At 46.0% G+C, this 25,443-nt stretch overlaps 1 protein-coding gene across 5 annotated transcripts in view; it reads right to left on the reverse strand.

Moving 5' to 3' along the window:
• The window catches only part of ZDHHC2 (zinc finger DHHC-type palmitoyltransferase 2), a 735,003-nt gene that overhangs the window by 110,540 nt on the left and 599,020 nt on the right, over positions 1 to 25,443 (reverse strand). The window contains exons 11-12 of one of the 5 annotated variants that reach the window (XM_069200630.1): positions 5,140 to 5,179; positions 3,721 to 4,426 (exon numbers count right to left, since the gene is read on the reverse strand). The exons of the other annotated variants lie outside the window; for them this stretch is intronic. Of the exons in view, the coding sequence (XP_069056731.1) occupies positions 5,161 to 5,179 (19 nt within the window). The 3' untranslated portion in view covers positions 3,721 to 4,426; positions 5,140 to 5,160. Of the gene's footprint in view, positions 1 to 3,720; positions 4,427 to 5,139; positions 5,180 to 25,443 lie in introns of those variants that run through there. 5 annotated transcript variants of the gene reach the window in all.

Consider the following 25,443-nt stretch of genomic DNA (forward strand, 5'->3'; position numbering starts at 1 on the left):
ATTACCAGATATTCTATTCATATCTAACAACAAATTAAATAACTTACCCCGGATCAGAGAAACAATCAAACTTATTCTATTAAAAACTATTAAAGTTAAATACAATATTTCACTCACATAATAATTGTTCATAAAATCTTCCTTTAGTATAATTATTTTTTTCAACTACATTAATTCATTGAAAAGTGGTGTTCTTGGATTGATGCTGCTACTCGCTATTTACAACATATATGTCAGGGTAATATTTTTTTTATTTTTCATAGAATTACAAACTCATAAATATATACAAATACATATAGTTTTTGTTCTTTAGAATATATTAAATAGAACACTTGCATGATTTCTGTAGGAATGACCATCATTTGTGTGACGTCCCATCAAAGTCTGCCCTCTCTGTTTGTAGGCATTAGAACTGTGTGTGCTTTACCCCTTCTGAACAAGAGTAAAATGTCTGCACTCCCACCTTCTCCCTTTAAACATGTTGCAATTTGCTCAAACTTGATCAGCATAAATACTTTCCTTTTAAGACAATAGTGTATGGTGCAGAAATACACCCTTTGCATGGAAAGTTGAATGCTACCTGTGGACCGCCGCCCCTATTGTGCCATCTACGACAGTGGGAGTTAAAACATGGCTTCAGGCCTACCCTATGTGGCATGACAGCAGCAGTCAGGACCCTGCTGTACAGACCTGTCATCATCATCATCATCATTTTGACAGGTACACATTGCTCACAAGGTTTGGTGCATAATAAATACGAGTGGAATACGTGTGATATTAGTAATGACATGTCCCCCCAGTGACTAGGCCCAAAATGCCATTGTCATTGGTCATGCTGTGACTGGCAAGTAAGATAAATCAAGATTATACACTTTAATCTACAACCTTTGACCTGTACATGTTACAGACTCATTCAATTACTTATTTTTATATTTAAGACAAATCCTGTCTAATGTTAAAAGTGGATTTTTATTCAAATAAATAGAAATTTAATTTTAGAAAGTTATCTTCATGCAGTGTGTACCTGCTGGATACTAATTTGCATTAGTTCTCCAACCACTGCCCAGCCTGTACTTAGCCTGAATGTGGTGTAAAAGAAGTGTGAAAACTGCTCCCAGAGCAGAAAACATGACCTGGGAGTACTTTTGTCCCCTGGCAGGAAGACCAGTTGGGGTGGGCCCAGGTACTTAATTAACTTCAAAGAGTGGGCATGCTGAATCTGCATTAGGAAAGTGGGGTATTTCCATGTCTGATTTTTAGAGTGAGTAGCACTTTGGGATTGTTTGCAGTAGGACAAACACGATCTGTTGAAAAAGTGGGTATGGTTGCCCATGGAAACTTTTATCCCATTGGTTAAGTAGTATCTAGGAGTCACCCCCACCCACTACCAGCTACCAGGCATAAATGTGCCATTCCAAAATACCATCCTTAGAACACTTTCTAAACCTGTGGAAGATCAGAAGAGGACTCAACTTGCTGTGTGTGACTTTAGAGTAGCGCTTCAAGGACTGGACCTGGTTCCCTTTGTACCCAGGACAAAGAGGTGGCCTTCAAGGGTAATAATGTTGATCTGCTGTGAGGGTACAGAGACACAACAATTGGCAAGAGGCCATTTCATTGAAGTGCCCAGCTCAACAGTGGCAAGTGGACCTGGACTGGACTTTCCTGTTTTGCCTCTGGATGACACCTTGAGAGTCTTTAAGTCCTTTCCCTGAGGTCCTGGAACCTTAGAAGTCTACTACTGTGGAGGTTTGAGCACCAGAAGAAAGTTTGAAAACTTTTGAAAATTTTCCTCACAGTGACGAGCTGAAAAAAGTATCCGATAAACAGTTCCAAAACATGAGACTTGAATTTCAGGTTCGTCCTGCTCAAAGTTACCCACACCTCCAAACAAATGACCAAGGCCTGATTTCAAGTTAGGCGGACGGGTTACTCTGTCATAAACGTGATGGATATCTCATCCGCCATATTGCGACTCCCATAGTATATCATGGGATCGTAATACAGCGGACAGGATATCTGTAACGTTTGTGATGGAGTAACCCCATCCACCAAATCTAAGTAAGGCCCTAAGTCCCATTTTGTGTTTTCACCAAGAAATCATTAAAGCATCAGTGCAACAACCTGCTCATGTATCAGGCCTTTGGTTCAATGGTGGTGGCTATAACTTCAGCAGGGTCTTGCTTAGGGAGGATTTTTCTTCTCAAAAAAGTAACAAAAAAGTGAGTTGGAACTTAAAAGAAATTTCAGTTCCTCTTTTTAAAAAAAAAGTCAAAGGGCCTCATGAGGCTGGCAATATTGAGACCGCCAGCCTTGTGGTGGCGGTCATAGTGCCACACTTCTGGCGGTCTGACCGCCACACTACGACACTGGCAGTCGGGCCGGCAACTGGAATATAGCTCCTGGCGGCATGGCGATGGTCAGAGTCGTGGTCAGCCACAGCGGCGCTGTGTTCAATGAAAAAGTGCTGATCACAAGTCCAGTTTCTGCCAGCCTTTTCATAGTGGGGTACTCAACACCCTGTTAAAAGAAGCTTATTCTTAGACACTCATAGGGAGTTTAGGAGAGATAATTCTCATTTGACAAGGAACCCATCACGTTCTCTACTGTAATTTGAAAAACATCCAGGGTCAAAATGTTGATAGATATTTGGGCTATTGTAGATAAAAAGAAAAGGGGACATATATAAACAGCACCATGAATTCAACATGCCCTCCTTATCACAGAGACAGACACATAGGATTTCTAGGTGTAATGTCAGGTCTCTATTTCCTTGGGGCAAAGGGAGTGGCTACTATGATTTTGTCACATTTAATGGTTAAAGAAGTTGCATGTTTCCCAAATATCACACATTCTCATGCTTCAATACTGAGAGGAGTAGCAGGGACAAAGGGGTAATACTGTTGTGCAAGTGGTCAAACATTCTTATTAACTAGGTGTAACATCAAATGAATGGCACGGAGGAAAAAAACAGGAAATCAGTAAAGCAACAAGAAAAAAATAGATGTTTTTGTTAAGAATCAGATGTTGTGTGCAAGGAAACATTTGTATTTTAAAGGTGCTATTATTGTGGAGAAATAGCAAAAAGGCATTTAAAGATAGAGTGAAGGAAATAACATAGAGTAAGTTAATGGTCACAAATAACACAAAAGTACTCTTTAATGTGTTAATTCAATGAAAGAAAAGATTAATTTCCTAGATGTATGATGGACAAATTTGGTGCGGTCTTCAAAATAGTGGCAGAAACTGATCGATTGAAAGTGAAGATTGATAAACCTAGGGTTTACTTAAATAGGTCATACAGAAGAGGAAGAAGAGGAAGAGTATAAGCCTTTAAAAAACTTTAAAGCAAAATATTTGTTTGAGTAGTCTCAAAGATACAAACGCTGAGGAGAGAGGTGAGAAGTTGAAGAACAGTGTTTTGTTTGAACTAATGGCTCTATTACCATTTAATGAGTTTTATTGAATTACTTGAGGAAAGTATCAGACTCCAAAGTGATTTTTTTTTTTTTTACATGTGTTTATACAGCTCAGTACACTAGGACACAATTAATGTCCCAGAGGAAATCAGAGCAAGAATAAAGGCATGGGATCTAGCCAATGTGCAACGTAGTAATTGTGAATTCCACAAAACAGTAGCACGCAAACAATATACTAAGTGATGATTGTAAAAGTGCACCAAATATTGTCACAATGAAAATAACTTACTAAACGACAGAGGAGAATGCAAAGCAATACTTTATTAATACACATCAACAGTACGGGGTTTAAAGAAGGATATTTGATAACACTACTGACCTGTTTATTTATGTCATCAACATATGCTGTTACCTGTCATAGTTATATATGGAATTTTACAGAGGTCATTATTTTGTGTTAATGGAACTGCATAATATGTTGAACTTTGTTAATGGACTGTTACAGATAGATTAGATTTCAGGACACGGATCCAGAAATTGAGGTAAGGAAAGCCATTAATAAAAAGAATACATGAATTAAAGCCAGTTTCATATTTTCCGAAGCTGTATTGTGTTAAGGATAAGGAATGCTATTTGATTATGGTGTATTTATTAGGACTGGCATGGAAGATAAGAAACCAAATGAGCAAACTGTGGATTTAAATTGGTGAAACAGTTTTTAGAACATTTAGGTCTGTTTCGAACATTTGGGCAGAGAATATTATAACAGAATTATTTAAACACTTTACACAATAGGAATGAAATAAGTACAAACTCTTGACAAAAGAAGGTTCAGCCAAAACTGTGGACTGGCACTTGTTTCAAAGGGCTGATATAAATTTGCAAAGACAATCATTTTTGTAGCACATCTTCAAAAAGTGTTAGTGAAAACTATATTTAGAAAGTGGATTTTGTTGTTGTTAAACTGAAGAAATCTCCTAACACCGATGAGTATTTTGCGCATGTACCTGTGAATGAAACAACAGTAGGAACATATATAAGAGATCTCACGTTTTGGATGACAATGCTGATTGCAAAGACGATGCTGCCTTGACAGTGATAACATTTATTAGTTTTGAGAAATTAGAAAATGGGGATTTAATGATGATTAATTTGTTAAAATAGTCTCCCATCAATTGTTTATGATGAAGCACTCTGGAAGGAATTTTTAGCAATGCCTGTATTGAAAATGTAAACCAAATTGTGGTTGTATGGGTATACGTTTCAGATCTAACTGGGGTTTTCTCTGGGGAAAGCTGATACATACAACAATGTGGATAGGGTATGAAAAGCATTTTGAGGTTAAATAAACAACATTAAAGGGGTGTGTAAGTTTCTTATCTTGTGGTGTAGTTATACAAAAAACAAATGGTTATGGGCTATATTTTCTTTTAAGGCTGATAAAAGTTTGTGCAATTTCCCTATTGAAACATTACTAAGATATAGAGGTATAACGTTGGGTAGTGCAGGACTACCATTTATTTACAAGAGACAAACATTTTTAAAGTTTATTGAAAGAAAAAGGTTAGTGAAATGATTATATGAAAAATGCTAGTAGCATGATCATGTAAGAATAGGCAATTGTCAATCCTTCTTTGAAAAGGTCAGAATTAATTTTAGAAAGAGGGATTTAGGAGGAAAGTAATAGGAATCATGTTACTGGATAATTTGAGTGCCTTACCTAAATATAGAACTTGAATTGTCAATGGAATCCACAAAAGCTAAAAGGTTATAATATGAAAGCAATATAGTTGGTCAGGATCACTTTAGTTCAAATCAAGAAAACAATGCAGCTTAAAAATAAATCTGTTACTATAGATGAATCCTACGTTTCTAAAATCAGCAAACCTTGGGAAAGATTAATTACATTAACACACAAATTCATGCAGATCAATCACTCAAACAAAATTACATGATAAAATAGCCATTCACACAAAACTCAAAGAAAATAACATGATAAAGTAGCCTTGCCATTTTCTAACAGCATAAAAGGGGGAAAACAGATTGTAGGCCATACTTTAGGTGTAATCTGGTGCAATTGCAGTCAACAATGCCACAATATTTAGGAAGGCTGAAATCAGTGAAATAAGATTTTTTATTTTTCCACCTTCAAAAATAACTTGTCTTTCCTAACTTGGATAATTTATGACTCTAGTTGAGGACGAGGGTCACCTTTTTTCTATGCCTTGTCATATTTTTCAGTCTTTGCTTGTACATTTTAATAAGGTTATCCAATGCGGTACAGTGTGCAATTCTAGATATTATTCAAAGGAGACTCTTTCCGTAACCATGACCTCGTGGTTAAACCAAGTCAGATTATATTTTCATTCTAATGATTCTTGTGCTTGCTTACCAATACCCATCATTCTAGAGCTAGAATTTTCAAATGTTGGGCAAGGTGAATAAAAAGTGGAATCAATCGTGGAGCTGGCTGTACCAGGTACCTTCATATTCTCATCAAGCAATCTTCAACCACACATCCATTCTGAACCTGAGACCCCTTATGTGTCAATATTTCCATAAAATGGTCTCCTCTCATATCTTGGCTGCGATCTGTGAAGGAAGGCCATATTAAATGGCAGGTAGCATAAAAATCTGCTATGCATCTATTGTCCATCCAAACAGCAGTACATCTGGGATCGAGAGTCCTACTAAAATTATTGATTGTTGATTTGTAGACTGTGGACAGCAATAATAGCAAGGCACCACTCAGTCTACCCCCAAAACATTTTTGGCAAAAAAATCCTCTTCTATTTGCAGACAATGTAAGACTCTGGTTTCTTGCAAGAAAATGATGCCATACCTACATAGAAAAGCTAAATAATCTGGATTAGCCAAAGGAGAGCAAAAAACCAGAAGAACTTCATTATATAAATGTTAGCAAGTGAGTGCAGCTCTCTTCCTGCAATGTATCACACAACTTCCATTACCATTAACTGACCTGGCTAAGCCAAACAAGCCAGAATCTACTTTTGTGCATTCCTCACTTCTCATCTCCAAATGGTTTCCAGCATCATTTAAAAATGTTTCAAGTGTCTCTAATAATACTGCACATATCACTTCTTCTCATCAGCATTAACTCTTACAGGGTAGCATTCAAACTTAAAGTATTTAGTTGACTGGGGAACCCTGTCTTTGCACTGCATCCTTATAAGTTCTCATACAATTCTGAAATACACAGTGAATGCATAATCAAATACCTGTATAGCATCAGTGCATCTCTTGATCATGCTTATTATACCCAGTGAAGTAACCTTTGCTTTCCTGATCTATACTACATCATCTACAGTGTGCTCCACAAAACTACCAAGCTCTATTTCTTTGCTTTTGGTCATTCTCATATTGGGACATGCATTAGAACACACAGTGATATACATCTATGTATATATTACTCCCAGTTCTCTTTGCAGATCCTGGGTACATTGCAAAATGACAACGGATCAATAGTGCTGTTCTGGTTCAGTGTTCAAGGATTCCCATGTTTCCCCTATTTTCTCATCTTGGATTCCCAAACTCAAATTCTTCACACTTATTACATTTCCATAATGTTCGCTGCAATGTGACCTACATTGCTGTTAATTTATGCTTGGTGTTCACTAGACCTTCCACTCTTCCCCTCTATTCCACATAAACTGGCAGTAGGTTCTGCATCTGGATTTTTAAAGGTCACCTGCATTTTCCGCTTCTTTAGGCCCATTTGGGATATCTTAGCATTGGCAGAACTCATATTCAACCCAAGGGTTGCTTGCGGTTTTACAGTTGTCATCAAAGTCTTACTTTTGCTCATCTACAGTAAAATGCTGTGGGCTGTTTGTGTTAGTTGTGGTGCTAAGATTTATCACATCCTCATAGCAGCTGTTTGTCTCAGCTCTACCTAGGTATAGTAGGAGAAGAACTTTCAAGATTATATATTTTTAGAGGCAGCTGTGGGATCTGTGGTCATTTCATGAAGGCCTTAGGCAGCTTTAGTGATCTTTGCTTAGGTTTGGGGCCTTACAGCACCTTTTGGAGACCTGCAATAAGAGTGGTATCAAGCCCCACTCACCTATTTTTGATGATTCATGCCACCTCCCAGGGATTGACACATCCACCATGATACCTCCAGCAACTTTGTCCTCAGACTGAGCGAGAATTATGGCAGCCTCTATTGCAGGTGATAACTCAGATATCTGTGTACGTGTCAGTTTGCTCCCATAACTGCATTCTGCTGACTGTCTTTGCCCAAACACTAGGGAGACACTGGTCCTTCCTAACCCTAATTGTGACACCCAACTACAGTTAATGTTGTGAAGCTTTAAGCAGGCGGCTTAAGGTCTAGAGTCTTAAGGATACTTTGTTTTCTCCTGTAAAGGATGCTTGGTAGCTGCTGCGTGTTTTGCAAGCTTTATCCAAGACTCAATACCAGCAGCCATCTCAGTGAACAGAAGAATTCCAGGGCAAAATCAAAATACAGCTAAAGATCCACAGCCCATAGACACACGCTGTAAAGTACTAATGATCATTTGTAAAGTTTGCAAAGCCATAGTGGTCGCAAACCTAAGTAGAACAATCTGAAAGCAGACAAAACAAATTATTGCAGTGTGGATTAGATACCTAGAATTCACGAAAGGCTGCTTATGGAGACCATCGATTTAGATGGATATTGATGATCAAAATAATAAGACTTTTAAACCAAAAATTTATTTAAATGTATTTGTAAACCTGGGCGTTTCTGTGCATCAAATTAATGCAATGAAACAGCAAACAAAATAGCAAAACAGTGTCAAAGGCACCTTCAGAGAAACAGTTTGTAAATGTGTGTAGTTTTACAGAGGAGGTACAATAAGATTGGGATGCCAAAGCTCATACTGGGGCAACTCTCCAAAAGCTATGGGAATCAGAATGAGCCACAAAGTTCGCTGGATCAGGCTAGTTGGCTAGCCAACTTGGTGCCGGGCCGTTATGCTCTTCCAGGTCAAGGGAGGGACTGAAATAATAAGATGTGGTGCCCAGGCTAAGTTAACATTATCTCAATTACACTCAATTGATGAAGTCTCTCAGGAAGTCTGCCTCTATTGCTCGTGTGGGGGTTCCAGGGTCTCAGCATATGGTTATGAACAACAATGTTTGACTAAGTTGAACTCATGACAGGCCACCTTCTGCTTGCGGTGAGAGGTACAGACTGCTAAAGCTATCTTTAGGCTTTCTGCGGATGCAGAACTCTTTGGGTGGGCTGTGGATTTCATGCTGTGCAATTTCAGCAGCAGCAGAGCAGGGAAGCAGAACTTCAGCAGGGCAGTGACCAAATCCTAGCCAGAAAGAAGTGAACAGAGCCCAGGCTGCAGGCACTGGATTCACTTTCAGCAACAAAGGGGTCCATTAAGGTCCAGGTCGAGTGTTAGTTCAGTGAGCTGTTATATTAATGAAAAAATTCAGACCAATCATCAAAGCCCCTGGAACTTGTAAACACTATAATCAGTCTGATTATCTAGCTTGTGCCTGAAAGTGTAACCAACAAAATATAAATTGTGGTGCGTGACATTTTTCTGTGGAAGCTGCTGTCCGTTTCCATCACTAATGACAAACTCACCAAGAGCCACAGCAAACAGCTAGAATGAAAGCAAAAACTGGTTTGCAGCAAGTAAAGTGAATGAGGCCACTTTCTACAAAGGGAATTTACAGCACATTTCTATAAAGCCACAGACTCTAAAAGAGCACTAAACGAACACTTCTGAAATATACCAGAGCTTTCATGATTGTGACTGAATTCCTGACAGTAAACGGATGAATTTAGATGTTAATTTTCCAATGTTTTGAAAAGATGTATGGCTACTCATACTTCTTGCAAAAACACATTGGTTGTCAAATAGCACATATGTCGCAACTGGTGCAACATAAGGCTACCCACTGGATTTTTAGGATGTCCAAAATTTTATTAAACGTTTACTACACAATACATTCTGCCCAGACCTCAACCACAGTACACAAGGGGATTTAGGGTAAACTGTCCATCATATGCCATACTGCGCAGACCTCCCAGGGGTACCCTACTCAATTTTCCATCACACTGTACATAGATCCTCCACCCAGCCCTCTACTAATGTGTAGAGAACACACAGGCGCATCCCCACAACTCTGTTTTACACTCTACTCAGTGGCCATCTGCCCAGGTCTCCAACACTCCTTGCAGAGCAGCAAGGACATTGTTCCTAATCCTTCGCTCTATCAATGGCACCAGGGGCAAGTTGCATAGCAATGAACTAGCCTTTTAAGTACTCTTGATTACAGACAACAGCACTAAGCATATTGGGACATGTAGGCCCTTGAAAAAGTGGAATAATGAACAACCATTGACCTAGCCAATAGGTCTCGCCTGTACAAGAGCTATTGGTAATCTGTGCCATGTTGTACACCAATGTGGCTACGGTCCAGCATGGCTAAATGTTAGTGGTGTGGAGTGTCAGAGTGGAGTGGGGGAGTAGAGTGTGTAGAGTAGATTGGTTGGAGTGTTGTAGAGTGGACTACACCAAAGTAGAGTGTTGTAGAGTTGAGTAGAGGGGAGTAGAGTTCACTGGGTCAGTGGCAGAGACTGTCATAGAGTGGAGTAGGATGGAATAGGGTGGAGTGGATTGTGGTAGTGGAGTGGAGTGGATTGTATTGGAGTAGAGGGAAGTGGTTTGTATTGGTTGAGTAGGGTGGATTGAGGAGAGTGAAGTGGATTGGACTGGGGTGGATTCAACAGGGATGGACTAGATTGGTTTAGGGTGGGTGGTTTGGATTGTAGTGAAAGGGCTGGGTTGGGGTGGGGTGGAGTGGAGTGGGGTGGATTGGAATGGTTTTGAGAGGGGTGTATTAGATTGGACTGGAGTAGTGTGGATTGTGTTGAAGTGGGGAGGATTGGATTCACTAGTTTGGACTGGAGTGAGGTGGATTGGAGTGGGGTGGATTGAAGTGGGGTGGATTGGATTGGAGTGGACTGAACTGGGATGGGGTGGATTAGATTGGGATAAAGCGCTATGGATTCGAGTAACAAGTGTTGTGGATTGAAGTGGATGGGATTGGAGTGGGGTGGATTGAAATGGGGTGTGGTAGGCTGTATTGGATTGGGGTGTGGTGAGCTGCAGTGGGATGGATTAGGTTGCAGTGGGGTGTATTGGATTGGATTGTGGTGGATTGGATTAGGGTGGATTGGAGCGGGGTGGATCTGAGTGAGGTGGATTGGAGTGGGGTGGATTGCATTGAGGTTGGGTGGATTGGAGTGGGATGGGGTGGATGGATTGGGATGGGGTGGGTTGGTATGCAGTGGACTGGAGTGGGTTAGGCTGGATGGATTGAATTGGAGTGCAGTGGACTGAACTGGATGAGTTAGGGTGGATTGGAGTGGGGCAGAGTAAAGTGGATTGAAATGGGGTGGGGTGGGATGGACTGGAGGGAGTGGAATCGATTGGAGTGGGGTGGATTGGATTGGATTGGGGTGGACTGTAGCGTGGTTGACTGGAGGGGGATGGATCAGATTGGGGTGGAGTGGATTGGAGTGGATTGGAGTGAGGTGGATTGGATTAAGGGGTTAATTGGATTGAGTGGGGTGGACTACAGTGGGTGGATTAGGATTGAGTGTTGTAGATTGGATTGAGTGTGGTGGGTTGGATTGAGTGTGGTGGATTGGATTGAACTGGGTTAGATTGAATTGGAGTGTGATGGATTTGAGTGGAGCGGATTGGATTGGACTGGATTGGTGTGAGGTGGATTGGATTGGTGTGGGTTGGATTGGAGTGGGGCGGATTGGATTGGTGTGGGGGGATTGGATTGGAGAAGGGTAGACTGGATTGAAGTAGGGTATATTAAGGTGGTTTTGAGTGCAGTAGATTGGACTGGAGTAGGGTGAATTCATTTGGACTGAATTGGACTCCAGTGGGGTGGATTAAAGTGGATTGTATCGGAGTGGGATGGATTGGTGTGTTGTGTGTCGAATGGATTGGACTGAGGTGGATTTGGGTAGCAGTGGACTTGATTGAAGTGGATTGGATTGGGGCAGATTGGACTGGGGAGGATTGGGTTGGAGTGGGGTGTATTGGATTGGAGTGGGGTGGGTGGCTTTTACTGGAGTAGGATTGGGATGGATTGGAGTAGGGTGGGTTGGATTGCAGTGGGGCTGGATAGATTGGAGTGGAGTGGGGTGAGCTGGATTGGAGTAGATTAGAGTGGGGTGGATCAGACTGGAGTGGGGTGGATTGGACAGGAGTGGGGATAATTAGACTGTAGTGGATTGGGGAGGGTTGGATTGGAATGGGGCGAGGTGTACTGGATTGGAGTGGGGTAGATTAAACTGGGCTGGATTGGGGTGGATTGGATTGGTGTGGGCTGGATTGGTGTTGCGTGGACAGGATTGTAGTGGGGTGGATTGTTGTGGATTGTAGTGGTGTGAACTGGGGTGGAGTGGGGCGAATTGTTTCAGATTGGAGAGGGTTGTTTGGGATTAGAGTGGGGCAGATTGTTTTAGATTAAAGTGTGGCAGAATGGAGTGGAGCAGATTGAAATGGATTGGAGTGGGACAGAATGTTTTGGATTGGAGTAGAGCAGATTGAAGTGGAGAAGATTGTATTAGGGTGGATTGGGTGGGTGGATTGGATTGCAGTGAGGTGGATTGGAGTGGGGTGGATTGGGGTGTACTGCAAGATTATGTGTTAAAGCATCATTTCAGAAATTACACACAATAAAGAAACAATGTTGCTTTGCAATATTTAGAACAAGCTAATCGTCATTTTTTTAGAACGCCCACAAGCAAAAACAAAAGTAAACATGAGGGCAAAGTGAGAAAAGACGACGTGGCAAACCAAAAGAAAGTTAATTATTAAAAATAAAACCTTGCAATTTTATTTGTACTGCTGGGGACGTATTTGACAGTCACATGCCTTCTGTTTGCAGGGCACTAGAAGTTACAAAGAACAAAATAGCACGTCAATCATATCAGGAGCAGCGAACTGACACTGATTAAGTTGAATTAATCAGTGCTTGGTTCCTACTCCACACAGATGAACGGAAGTGATGATTGGCCTGCGGTGACAAATTACGAGGCTGTAAAGAAGAGTGCCATGCAAGCCAACAAATGGTAGGGGTCAGGTGGGCTCTGAGCCCTTTACTGTACACAACAGAGTCTTATGCATGCACTCACAGGCTCGACCCTAAAAAATGACAGTACCAGCATGCTTGTTAATATTGGCTGTAAAATCAGGGCTTGCTCTATCTCATCCTCAAGGCATAGGAAATGGGGACAGCTATATCTCTATCTAGACACCACGTCCATTCTTCCACCACACTACACGCCCAACATGAACATTCTGGCCTATCTCCCAAAACAATGCACAGAGCACCTATGATCAACATTATTAACCATAAACCTTGTAGAACTGAGTGTGGAGGGCTGCTCTGCCTTATCCTACTTATGTCTTACAGTACAGAGCACAGAGGGGCACTATTTACATTGCTTCATTACCTGATATGCCAAGTAGGCCTTATAATTCATCACAAACTGTCCTGGGAGAGGCAGTAGCAGCGTGGTGCTGATGGCAAGCACTTCACAAGTAGTAAGGTTACAAACTGCCTGCCCTCCAATGCCTAGCTAAGTTGTGGCAAAACAGAAGGGAATAGAATCTGGTGACCATGCCAGAAAGAGGAAAACTCCTGTCTTAGTGGTGTCTTCGGTGTGCATAATGCGAAACCATTCTCTTTATATTATTTCATTTAATCGTTTAGTAACTTAAAGGCCTGTTAAAATAAACCATGTGTGAGATATGTTAGATGTCTGTCCTTAGAGAGCCATAAGAGCACTCTAACAGTGAGAAAAAGGGCATATGAGGTGATGTAAACAGACTTTTATGTGACCCAAGGGCCTTTATTTCCAAATGGCTATCACATGACTATTTTGCATGTCATTTTAACATAAATAATCCTGACATGAAACAATTTAATTGATTTCAATTAAAGTAGAAAACATTCCCCTAATATTGGCCACAGCTGACAATGCTTTCCAGATCTGTATATGTTGTGACATTAAAAGAAATTATTGAACATATAAACTTAATTACACTTTTGTGGTACAGTTTAGTGAGTTTTGCATAGTACTGCTTTGCATATTGCCCTGTGTAAAAATTTGCACTTGGTGGTGGAAAAATATAAACACATCATAACAGTGTGTGGAAAAAAATATGTTACTGAAAGACCCCTGCTCACTAGCGCTCCACCTAGGCATGTTAGTAGGAGCACGCATTCTTGGTTCACCTCTCTCATTTTCATAGAAGGAAATACTCCATTGAGATTTGAGGCAAAGGGTTCATATAATTAAGGTAAGTCCACATGGCTCTCACTCTTAAGGGTTGCACAGATATATGCAGCTGCTTAATTTACTATTAGAAAGATTTGCAGCCTTTTCTGTCCCACTGGTCTAGGAAGATGGAGAGGAAATATGCAAGCAGCGCAAATGCCTGTGGTTAGCAGAGCAGGACACTTGCTCTCACCAAGCTATGAATGTTGCGCTGCCTTTTTAAGAAGAACATGTGCCAGGCCCAGTCAGCCATCGACAAACTGCAAGACGAGAGGCCTGCAAGCCAATGAGTGGGTAGCCCCTCACTCTCACACGAGATCTTGACACTTGAGAGCAAGAAAGTGAATAATAATAGGCTGAAGCAACTCGGGTCACAGCTTCCGAGGCTAGGGCCTTAGCGCTGCTACCCCTAGTCCCTTAGGGTGTGTGCAACTGGTGTTTATCACAATGTCATGCATGCAACATAATAAATGCTAGGACAACATTTGTGGGTATAATAGGTTGCAATTTTATTGTTTACACAGGTTGGGTTAGCTTACGGGCGATCCCGGTGTCGGAGATGAGTTTTAAAACATTGGCCGACACACATCCTGAGAAAGCTAGAGCTGTTCCGTCTGGTGTTCTCTGCACCAACGTGTTTAGCATCTTACAGCTCGTTCCTTTATCGTGGTTTACCACTATCAATTTTGTCATGCTCCTGACAAGTCAGAGCGAGACCCCGGCCAGTCACCACAGTTGCTCAGGAATCCAACTGTCACTTGCAGGATTAAGGAGTGCCGTTGCGTCATCCCAGGCCCCGCTGTAAAGGCTCCCAGTAGCCTGAGGAATAGCTTTTGGCTCCAGGAATCACCATCTGGAGGCTTTTCTAATCAATTTTACAGCTTTAGGATCGCCCTGTAACTCCGCCAAGCCTCGGGGATGGCATCTCGCGATAACCGAGGCCCCCCCACCTGTGCTCGTCTCTTACTTGCTAATTACAGGCTGCTATCTCGCGAGGGTCTCTAAGATTATTAGGAAATATACGTGCCCGACTCAGCCTGGTGTACCCAGTCTGGTGAAAACAAATCCCTGCTGATACGCAATAGCGCGTCTCTAATATATTAGGAAATATACGTGCCCGCATCCGGCCGGTGTACCCTGCCTGCTGAAAACAAATCCCTGCCGAATCGCAGTAATTGTAGCGACTGGTTGATTCTCTGCCTGGACATTTCAAATGTGGCCGGAGACCTGTCTCCCTGCGCTCCCTGCCACGCCTCCCCTGGGATCATCTCAGACCAGATTATTTCCCGTCTTCCATAAGGGCGGCCATTTTGGCCTGACCCTGTGTCAAGGCCTGCCACAGTGGACCTCTCCCACCAGTAGTTAGGTTGTTTCCACCCAGGTGGATTACAAGAATGTCAGGCTTAAACCCTCTCTTCCCCACCAGCTGGCCAACTCTAGTCTCCCACATGGCCCAGCTCATTCCTGGGGTTCCCATCCAGGCAAGTTTGCTGTTACTGCAACCGAGGTTCCGGCCACCCACTCTGGCCCAGCGTCCAGCTCTGGCCACCACAGAGTGGCCCCCTCACCTGTTACGTACTGCGCTGGACTTCTCACCTCTGGATACCGGGTTGGCGAATACACCAAGGGCCTGATTCTAACTTTGGAGGACGGTGTTAAACCGTCCCAAAAGTGGCGGATATACCACCTACCGTATTACGAGTCCATTATATCCTATGGAACTCGTAATACGGTAGGTGGTATATCCGCCACTTTTGGGATGGTTTAACACAGTCCTCCAAAGTTAGAATCAGGCCCCAAGTCTTCTACAGGTTCTGGATACTCCCAGATAAGGGCGACCCCTTCTAGTAGCCACGGTGCCGCTTGACAGGCTATCCCAAAGCAGACCGTACCCTCCAGAAGGAGTCCCAGAGGGAAAAAAAAACAACACTGGGGAAAAAACCTCAAACAGGAACTCCTGAAAAAAAACAAGAAAAAACAGGACTAAATAACAGGAAACAAAAATAGGCAAAAATCTCCAAAGGCAAAAAGCAGGAACAAAGAACAGGCAAAAATCTCCCAAGGCAAAAAGCAGGAACAAAGAACAGGAGTGAACAGCACAACCAGAAGGAAGTATTTGCAATGCAAGGTGGTATATACTGAGAAAAGGGAAGTGACATCACAGGGAAAGGAAAGAACACCATCTTGAATTGGGAAGAGCCCATAGACCAGTATAGGAAAAAGAAGGTAGTATAAAAGAAAAACAGAGCATGCTGGGACAAAAACAGGAAGAAAACAAGATGGACACAACATGGACAGAGACAGGGAAAAAGACCAGACAAACCCACCAACAACAAAAAAGAAGAAAAAAGGGCTACAGGTAAGTGTAGCGCGACCGGGAGCGAAATATATGCTTCCCAGAATGTGTAGTCAAAAAACGCGGGGAACGGCGTTCCGAGTATCGGTAGCGCGTTCCATCCGCGAGGACAGAAAGAGATGCCACGTCAGAGCGTGGCATTACATCACCATACTGTTGCAGTCCCTAGATGGACGAGAAGGAAAGCATTACCACACAATTTCTTGACATCTGTTACAGCACATGTTAAGGCTCAACAATGCTACAATATATTCAACGCATTTAGTACCATAGCCATGCCCTTATCTCACCTAGGATGTGTCTGCCATTTCCGTCCTTGGTACCCTGCCTCTTGCTATTGCCTATCTCAAGACCCTCCTATAATGGCATTGTACCTCCTGAGTAGTTCTATCGGGTGACATTGGGGGGGGGGTCCCCTATTCCTCTCCAACAAATCTTCCCCGCCTTTTCCTTTCTGGTCAGCTTTTGAGCGATGTACATAAAGTTCTGCCATGTCCTGCCCTATCTTGAGATCACCCCCTCTTAGCGCCCTAACGGAAGTGGCGCCCCTTGCCTTTGCCACTAACTCTAGGTGCAGAACGCTCCAAGGAAAGCTAGGGAAAATGTGACCGAACCACAGCTCCACCCACCCCCCCCCCACCAAAGCCCTGTGCATGTCTAGCTCGATGGGAGCCCTAGTCAGGTGTCTTTCCTTTCTGTCCAGCCCATCCTTTCAGTCCTGCCCTCAATGGGAAGTCCGCCGTCGGGTCTCCCTCTCCATTCCATTTTGCGAAATAGGCGCTTGCCGTCGAGTGTCTAGAGACCGACGCGTGTGATTGGCCGCAGCACTAATCGATGCACCCCTCTGGCCGGTGGAAGGGCGTCTCCAGCACCCCATCCCTGTGTTACTGGTGTGAACCTGACAAAACACGCCTTGTGTCTAGCTTGGGTGGAAGGGACCCGCGATAACATTCCAGCGCCCCTAATCTTCGCTCCACTGTACCAAACGCCACTGCTCGCCCTGAACGGTCTAATCTCAGCATCGTACCGATTTCTTTCCCTTCGCTGTTGCCCTTGCTAGCCACCTGGCACTTATTCTGCCTGCTGGTATCATCCTCGCTACAACGTTGAGCCTGCCTAGGAGGCTCCAAGTTGCGGCTAGCATTGCTTTGTCCTTGTTCAGTACCTGCGGCAGTCAGCCTGCAGCGCTGTGCCTTGTCCTCCGTCAATCGGCACATCCCTTCCGTTGAATCACTCTCACTGTTCAGGTCTCCAGGGGCCAATGGCACCCCCAGTGACTGCCTGCGGTGTTCAAAATGCACTGAGGGTTGCCCTATACTAGCCAGAACCAGCCCTGCCCATGAAGAAGAAGTCATCTAAGTGGTGCAGTAAACTCCCCGGGGTGGGTGCTTACTCGGGGCCCCTGCCAAGAAACATGCAAATGTTCTGACTAAGGAACATGACACCTCACAACCCGTGGGCATGCACCTGCCGTAAAAGTATTAACTAGCCCCACTGCATACCTAGGCAGTGAAAGCTACCTAAAACCTCCACTGACCTCCGCACAATAGCTCGCATTCAGTTGCAGTGCACCGCGCTACGGACTTACCAGTAAATCAAATCTGTCAATCATGGATGAACCAATTACATACACATTTTGTACAGGAGCACTTGCACTCCTGGCACCGGTTGGAAGGGGTAACAGCGCCCAGAGTAACAAACAGCAGCAACAAAAACAGCAACCACAGAGTCTACCCCACATCCACAAGCTGTAAACCGAGGCAAAACGTTAAGGGAGACCCCATTGCAACCAACAGCTCTGGACACTCCTGACTCTCCTGCCTTGCTACAGCCTGTTTGTGAAGGCCTGTTACTAAAGACTGTGCCGTCTAACTTGAATCGGTTCCAGTCTCAATAGATAAATTCACTGGAGCAAGACCTATCCATCACTGAACCTGCCCTCTATCAGACGCATCAGTGGGAGTGGAATCCTCCCAGGTTCCCCAAAACAATGTTGGCCATATTGCAGTCACCTCCTATCTGTTAAGGAGGATAAATGCTTGCTGCCAGCAATCGTGTGTTGGTCGGATCAGTCGGCCATTGTTATATAATTATTATTTTTTTAAACTACCTTGTGTTGGGTCCGGGTTGCCTAGGCGTTGTGTTCTCACCTCCTACGCTGGGCAATGTTCCTTCCGGGGTCCTGGGTTTGTGGCGTGGGCGTCGCCCGACACCGTGGATCGCAGCGTCCTTGTGAGGGCGTGCTGGGACGCCTTTGCCCACGGGAGTGCTTTCCCGTGCGAAGCAGGGCGGTCGCTGCATCGGCTTCCGGGAGTTCCCTTGCTGGGTCGGGCGACCGCGCTGCGTCCTCCATGCGGCTTCGTGACCTGCCTGCCGCGGCGCGGCAAGGTCGTGGGGAGCAGGGCCGGAGTGAGCGCGCCAATGCTTGGGGGGGCGCGGCGATTCTCAGGCCGCTCGCCCAAACCCCCCCCGGTCAACGGGTTGGGAGGGGGAATTAGAAACCGCCACATAGAAACAGACGGTGAAAGCGGGGAAAGGCTGGGGGCGTGCCCGGCGCGCTTTTTAATAACATTTTAAAAAAGGAGAAAAGAAATATAGCGCGCAACAAGAGCGTGCGGCTACCTCCCCCACCACACCCTATAGTTAAGTACGGGCCGGGGAGACGAGGTAGGCGCTTTTACGATTAACTCTCTGACCCAGTAGTCAGAGTAAGCACGCCCATTTAGGCTCTCACGCCTACAGGCTTACGGGGTGGGAGGAAGCGCTGCCACGCCGGTGCCACCTGCATGTTCAGTACCGTTATGTTTTAAAAAAAAAAAAATTGAATGTTATGTGCATGTTCAGTACCTTTTTGTTGGGCAAAAAAATTTATGTTATGACACTTGGCACGCCGGTGCCAGTGCATGTTCAGTACCTTTGTATTTAGATAATTGAATGTTATGACACTTGACCTTTGGGAGCCAAGTAGCAGATACTGACTTACATGGTGTGGAAAGATCGTATTGGTACACATTATTAAACTCTCCAGTTTAATCCTACTTTGCGAAAACATGTTGGTATGTGCATTAACAAGCTGATTTAGTTACTTGCTGATAACGGCAGTCATAAATGCATATATGTAATAACGAGCCGATTTAGTAACTTACTGGTGACTGCAGTCATACTGAATTTTTTTTTATATATATATATATAATAATAATAGTTCATCGCTGATGATGCTTGGTTGCTTAATTGTCTTTTTGCTTCCAGGCGCCCAACGAACTGCTAGCAATAAGCTGATTCAGTTACTCACGGGTAATGACAGTCATTAGTATATAAAAATAAAAAAACATTATAATTCGTGATGCTTTGGTGCTTAATTGTCTATTTGCTTACAGACGGCCAATGAACTGCTAGGTACTTCCCTTGGTGGGCCACATAGGGCAACTGTGAGGCACAGGCGCTAAGGTGGAGTAAGGTACACGGTAAGCAGGAAGGGGTACCAGGGGGCGGCTACCTCAAATGGGGGGGGCACAATAGCGAGTTGGCCCAGAGGAGGGTGCAGGTCGCAGGCGTATCGAGGAGGAGGTCTGTATGCCAGATACAAGCCTTCCCCCCCACCCCTCTCGTGGCATCGGAGTCAATCGCGTAAGAGGACAGCAACTGGTAAACACACTAGCTGGCGATTCCTTATATCGTCATGAGGTTACCCGGCTGGGGTGCCGCCTTAACAGTTGAGGGGCGGCCACGAGGGCCAGCAGGTCGTGGCAGAGCAGCGCAGAATAGGGCTGGAGGGCCATGGGTCAAGCTCTAGCAGCAAAAAAAAAAAAAGAGGCGGCGGGTCAGCGAAGCAACAGCGGGCGAGTAAATAGAAGGGTGAGGCATCTCCAGGGGCATGTCAATAAGGCTGTCTTCTCTCAATTGCAGACATAAGATCACTCACCAGCACGCACTAGGGGGACGATGGAGGACCACGGTTCGCCTGCGCTCTTTTCCGCCGAAGAGAACCCAGAGGAGGCTGATATATGGACGAGGTTCATAGCCATGGGTCAGGCGAAAGGCCTGGAATGGGTAAAGATGATGGTGGCGGCACAAGGGGTGCAGCAGCCTTTAGAAACTCCCGCCCCGACGAACACGGACGAGGTGCAGCCTTCGGACTCAGGCCTCTGTCTCCTAAGCGAGGAGAGTGTAGCAGCGCCTGCCAAAAGGAAGAGACCGGCAAGGGTCGCAGCTGGGAGCAAACTCAAAAGAGCCAAGAAGGACATGGCGGACAGCAATTTACCTGAGGGCCTCTCTACTACCCAGAAGGACAGTGGGCCAAAGAGAGCCAGAAAAGACAATGAGGAAGAAGAGGCGGCAGGGGCAGGTGGGGTTCCCCTCAGTGCTGGGGGGGGTGGCCCCAGGGGCAAGCCCGCTGATTGGTCAGGAGCAGATCAGCCAACCCGCTAGGAGCGTGGACTGCAGCCCCACCCTAGGAGCATCAGGGCAGGGCCTGCAAGTGGGACTGGGTAAGATGATGGAGGCAATGCACAGCTTCATGGCCTCAGCAAAGGCGCTAGCTGGTTTGGGCGTGGACGAGCAGGGCGCTAGCGGCAGGCCAACAGGCGCAGGACAGGTGTGGGGGCGTGACACCAACTCGCTGCCGACGGTGCAGGGCGAGGCTTCCGTGCTGGGAGCTGGGGTAGCAGCCAGGGTCGCACCAGATAGTCCGGCAGGCGGGAGCGACAAAGTGACTGTTGTTAGGCCTGATCCCCCTTTGCTATCAGGGAGGTCGTCCCTGGCGTGGAGGGTACCTTTGGAAGCTAGGGAGAGAATATGGAAGAGGGAATTCATTTACATTTTCTCATTGCTCACATTTGCCAAGGAGGGTGCGGACATACCGGTACCCAGCAAGGAGGTAGAGAAGCACAAATGGAAGAAGAAGGTTAAGCCAGAGGAGTCAATAGATAACTGGTTAGAGGCATTCGCGATGCCGTCCACAGTGATTATGGAGAAGTTCCCGGAACAGGGACCTGCTCTTTGCAAGTACAACCGGGTCATATATGAGGAATATACCCGCAACGGGGGCACAGGGTGGCTGAAGTACGACCGAGAGTTCAGGCAAAAGATGGAACAGGCACCAGAGATGGCATGGGACTGTCGCGAAATTGAACTATGGGTGCAATACATGGGCAGCAGCAGCAGGCCAGCTAACAGTGACACCGGTTTCGCAAGGCACAAACAGGCAAGGCCATACTATTTTAAGCAGCAGCTTAGGCTCCCCTTTCGAGGGAAGCCTCCGCAGAGGGGAAAGGGGCTTCACAATATCGGTTCAACAATAATTCATGCAGGTTGTACAACAGTGGGGCATGCTCATGGGGCGCCGTTTGCAAATTCGCACACAACTGCTCCAAGTGCGCCGGCTTGCACCCAGCGACCAACTGCAGCAAAGGGAACAGGACGGACAAGCCAACTGGTACCAATGCCGTTCCCAAACAGCCCTAATGGTCCGGAGCTGCAATGCAATACAATAGCACCTTCTCCCATAAACTTTAGCACCTTGGCCCACATTCTCAAAGACTACCCTAGACCAGTTGAACAGGAGCTGTTGTCAGTCACTAGGGGAGCCAACAACTTACGATCAGCCAAGGAAGCCCCAGGAGTGGTACAGGAGAAGCTGGAGAAGGAGCTTCAATTGGGGAGGGTGGCTGGCCCCTTTTCCCAGCCACCCTGTCCAAACTTCATCGTGTCACCTCTGGGGATCGTACCGAAAAAAGAACAAGGAAAATATAGGTTGATCCACCATCTCTCTTACCCCAAAGGGTCGTCGGTTAATGACTACCTGGAGGAGGGAACGTGCTCTGTTGCTTACGCTTCATTTGATGAGGCCATTGACCTGGTTCGCACAGCAGGCAAAGGGGCGCTCATGGCAAAGGCAGACATTGAGTCTGCATTCCACCTTCTCCCAGTCCACCCGAGTAGCTTCCACCTCCTGGGGATGCAGTGGGCTGGTCAATACTTTTACGACAAATGCATGCCTATGGGTTGTGCGGTGTCATGTTCCTTATTCAAAACTTTTGCATGCTTCCTGGAGTGGGCACTGAAGGAGAACAACCCACCGGGGAGTTCACTCCACTACCTGGACGACTTCCTCTTCATAGGAAAGGCAGGTTCTGGCAAGTGTAGGGCTACCCTCAATGCTTTTGAACACCTGAGTCAGTCGCTGGTGGTGCCTTTGGCTCCGGAGAAGACGCAGGGACCTACAGAGTGTCTAACATTCCTGCGCATAGAGATCGACTCAATGAACGGGATGTGCCGACTGCCGGGAGACAAGGTCGTGGCTCTGCAGGCCGACATTCAGCAGGTGCTGAGCAAGGAAAAAGCAACCCTAGCAACAATACAGAGCCTACTGGGCAGACTAAACTTTGCAGCGAGAATTATACCTGCGTGCAGAATCTTTGCCAGGCGGCTAGCATGGGCAATGGCGAAGGTTAACAAGTCCCACCACTTGGTGCGCCTCAGTTCGGGCCTGAAGGAGGCACTCCATGGTGCACCAGTCAGCAGCTCCAGCTCTTCACCGATGCTTCAGGGAGAGAGGGCTTTGCTGTCATACTGGACCATCAGTGGTGTGTGAGGAAATGGCCCAATGCATGGGGTAGGCATGGGGTCACAAAAAACATCACAGTGTTAGAGATGTTCCCAACTGTCCTATCTCTCCATTTGTGGCCACAGGTGCTAGCCGACAAGAGGATTACATTTTGGTCAGACAACATGGCCGTGGTACAGGCGATCAACTGCCAGTCAGGGAACTGCCTGGTATTGGTAGGGCTGCTGAGGGAACTGGTGAGGGTTTGTCTGTTAAGAAATGTGGAGTTTTGTGTGCGGCATGTGCAGGGAGTGAAGAATGTGGCCGCTGATGCTCTTTCTCGTTTTCAGTTGACGAAATTCCGGACTGCTTGCCCCCAGGCGATGGAGGAGATGACGCCGTTCAGGCCAGAATGGTGGCGATTGGTTCAGTGGAGCAAAGGATAGTGGCACTGGGAGAGTTAGCCCTGGTCCCGAATACCCGAGCCAGATACAGGGCCTGTTTCAACAGGTTTACATCACTAACGAATGCCTGGGGGGCGGGGGAGGACCATCCACCGGCCACACGAGAGCACTGCTTTGTTCTGTGGGTAAAAGATAATGGCAAGTCACACACTTGGGTTTCTAGGCACCTGGCGGCAATCGCCCATTTTGCTAAATTAAAAGGGGAAGGAGACCCAACTGCAGGCTTCCCACTGAGGGCAGCATTGAAGGGTTGGGCGAGGGAAGAAGTAAAACCACCCGACCAGACGGCACCCATCGATCTAGACATGCTGAGGGGGCTGATGGGGGCACTCACAGTTATCTGTAACACACAGTATGAGGAGCTGTTATTCGCTGTCACCTTTTCCCTAGCCTTTTTCGGGGCATTCAGGTCTTCAGAGTTAGTGGCGAAAGCGAAGGGCGACACATCCTACAGGGCGCTTAGGTGGGGCGACCTAAAAATTGGGCAGGACATGGTTGAACTAACAGTGCGGTGCTCCAAAACCGACCAGAAAGGCAAGGGTGTGGCGGTGCGTTTGAGAGGTCTAGGGAACCCCAAGTGTTGCCCTGTGGAACTGCTCAGGAGGTACACAGCATGCCGCCCCGCACAAACGGGATACTTATTACTTCACCAAGACGGGCAACCACTTACACAGTTTCAATACAGGAGAGTCTTGAAGTGGGCAATCGCAGAGGCAGGGTAGCAGGGGCGCAAATGGTCAACCCATTCCTTTAGAATCGGTGCTGCCTCTACGACATTTGAGGAGGGGCTGCATGCAGGGGCAATTAAGTGGATTGGGAGGTGGCAGTCGGACAGATACAAACTGTACATTCGGTCATGAGACGGGTAAGGGTGGTCATCGGGACCCCCCCCCCCACAAGGACAGTGCGTTAGTGCAATGAGGGCAGGAGGCTGCCAATGGTCCTAGATGGGAGGAGTGCGTTGCTTTGGGGCAAATGTAATGACTGTATTGTAACGATGTAGCCATAAGTGTGTATATGGCAGTCACAAATGGCAATAAAGTGTATGGTAATGGTTACCTTCTCGTTCATCTAGGGGCTAAGACGGTATCAGTGATGGGCCATGCCATAGTGGCCAGAGCAGATCAGCGGGACAAGGAAAGAGGCTGGAACCTCGGTTTCAGTAACATCAAACTCTCTTGGATGGGATGCCCGGGAATGAGATGGGCCATGCTGGAACCTAGAGTTGGCCAGCTGGTGGGGAAGAGAGGGTTTAGGCCCGACACTCTTTTGATCCACTTGGGTGGTAACGATTTACCTACTTGTGGGAGGGGCCCACTGTTACAGGCCATGAGACAGGGCATCGCCAGGCTCGCCACCCTGATGGAAGACGGCGAGATAATTTGGGCTGAGATTATCCCGCAGGGGTGTGGCAAGGAGCCAGGTCAGCGGCTGCCATTGAAATGTCCAGGCGCAGAATCAACAGATTCCTGCAAAAAATTGCGAAGCAGCGGGGTTTTGGCTTCATCAGACATACCCTGCTGAGTGGACACCTGAGCGGTAATTTTGCGCCAGACGGGGTACATTTGTCTGACGCAGGCTCAGATATTTTCTTACTAAATGTTAGGGATGCGCTAGAAAAAGCAGGATGTACGTAGGGTATGGGATGAGCACAGGTGGGGGGGCCTCGGTAATCGCGAGATGCCATTTCCGAGGCTTGGCGGAGTTACAGGACGATCCTAAAGCGTTAAAATGATAAAAAAAAACTCCAGATGGTTATTCCTGGAGCCAAAAGCAATTCCTCAGGCCGCTGGGAGCCTTTACGGCGGGGCCTGGGATGACGCAACAGCGCTCCTTAATCCCGCAAGGGACAGTTGGAATCCTGAGCAACTGTGGAGACTGGCCTGGGTCTCGCTCTGACTTGTCAGGAGCAGGACAAATAAAGAAAGCAGGAGAGTGGTAAACCACGATAAAAAAAAAAAAGAGCTGTAAGAATCTAAGTACGCTGGTGCAAAGAACACCAGACGGAACAGCTCTAGCTTTCTCAGGATAGGTGTCGGCCAGCTTTAAAGAACTCATCTCCGACACCGGGATCGCCCGTAAGCTAACCCAACCTGTGTAATCAATAAATTTGTGACATATTATACACACAATTGGTGTCCCAGGTGTCTTATTATTATGTTGCATGCATTGTGTTGTTGTGACCACCAGTGCGCACACCCTAAAGGGCTAGGGGTAGCAGCGCTATGCAGCTGGCCACGTCGCAAATAGTGCGACAATAGGGGGGACAGCTACTTAGCGTCGCTCCCCTGCTAGGAAGGCGGATGGTCAGCAGTGGCCAC

This window comes from Pleurodeles waltl, chromosome 1_2, assembly GCF_031143425.1.
Source record: "Pleurodeles waltl isolate 20211129_DDA chromosome 1_2, aPleWal1.hap1.20221129, whole genome shotgun sequence".
Taxonomy (NCBI): Eukaryota; Metazoa; Chordata; class Amphibia; order Caudata; family Salamandridae; genus Pleurodeles; species Pleurodeles waltl.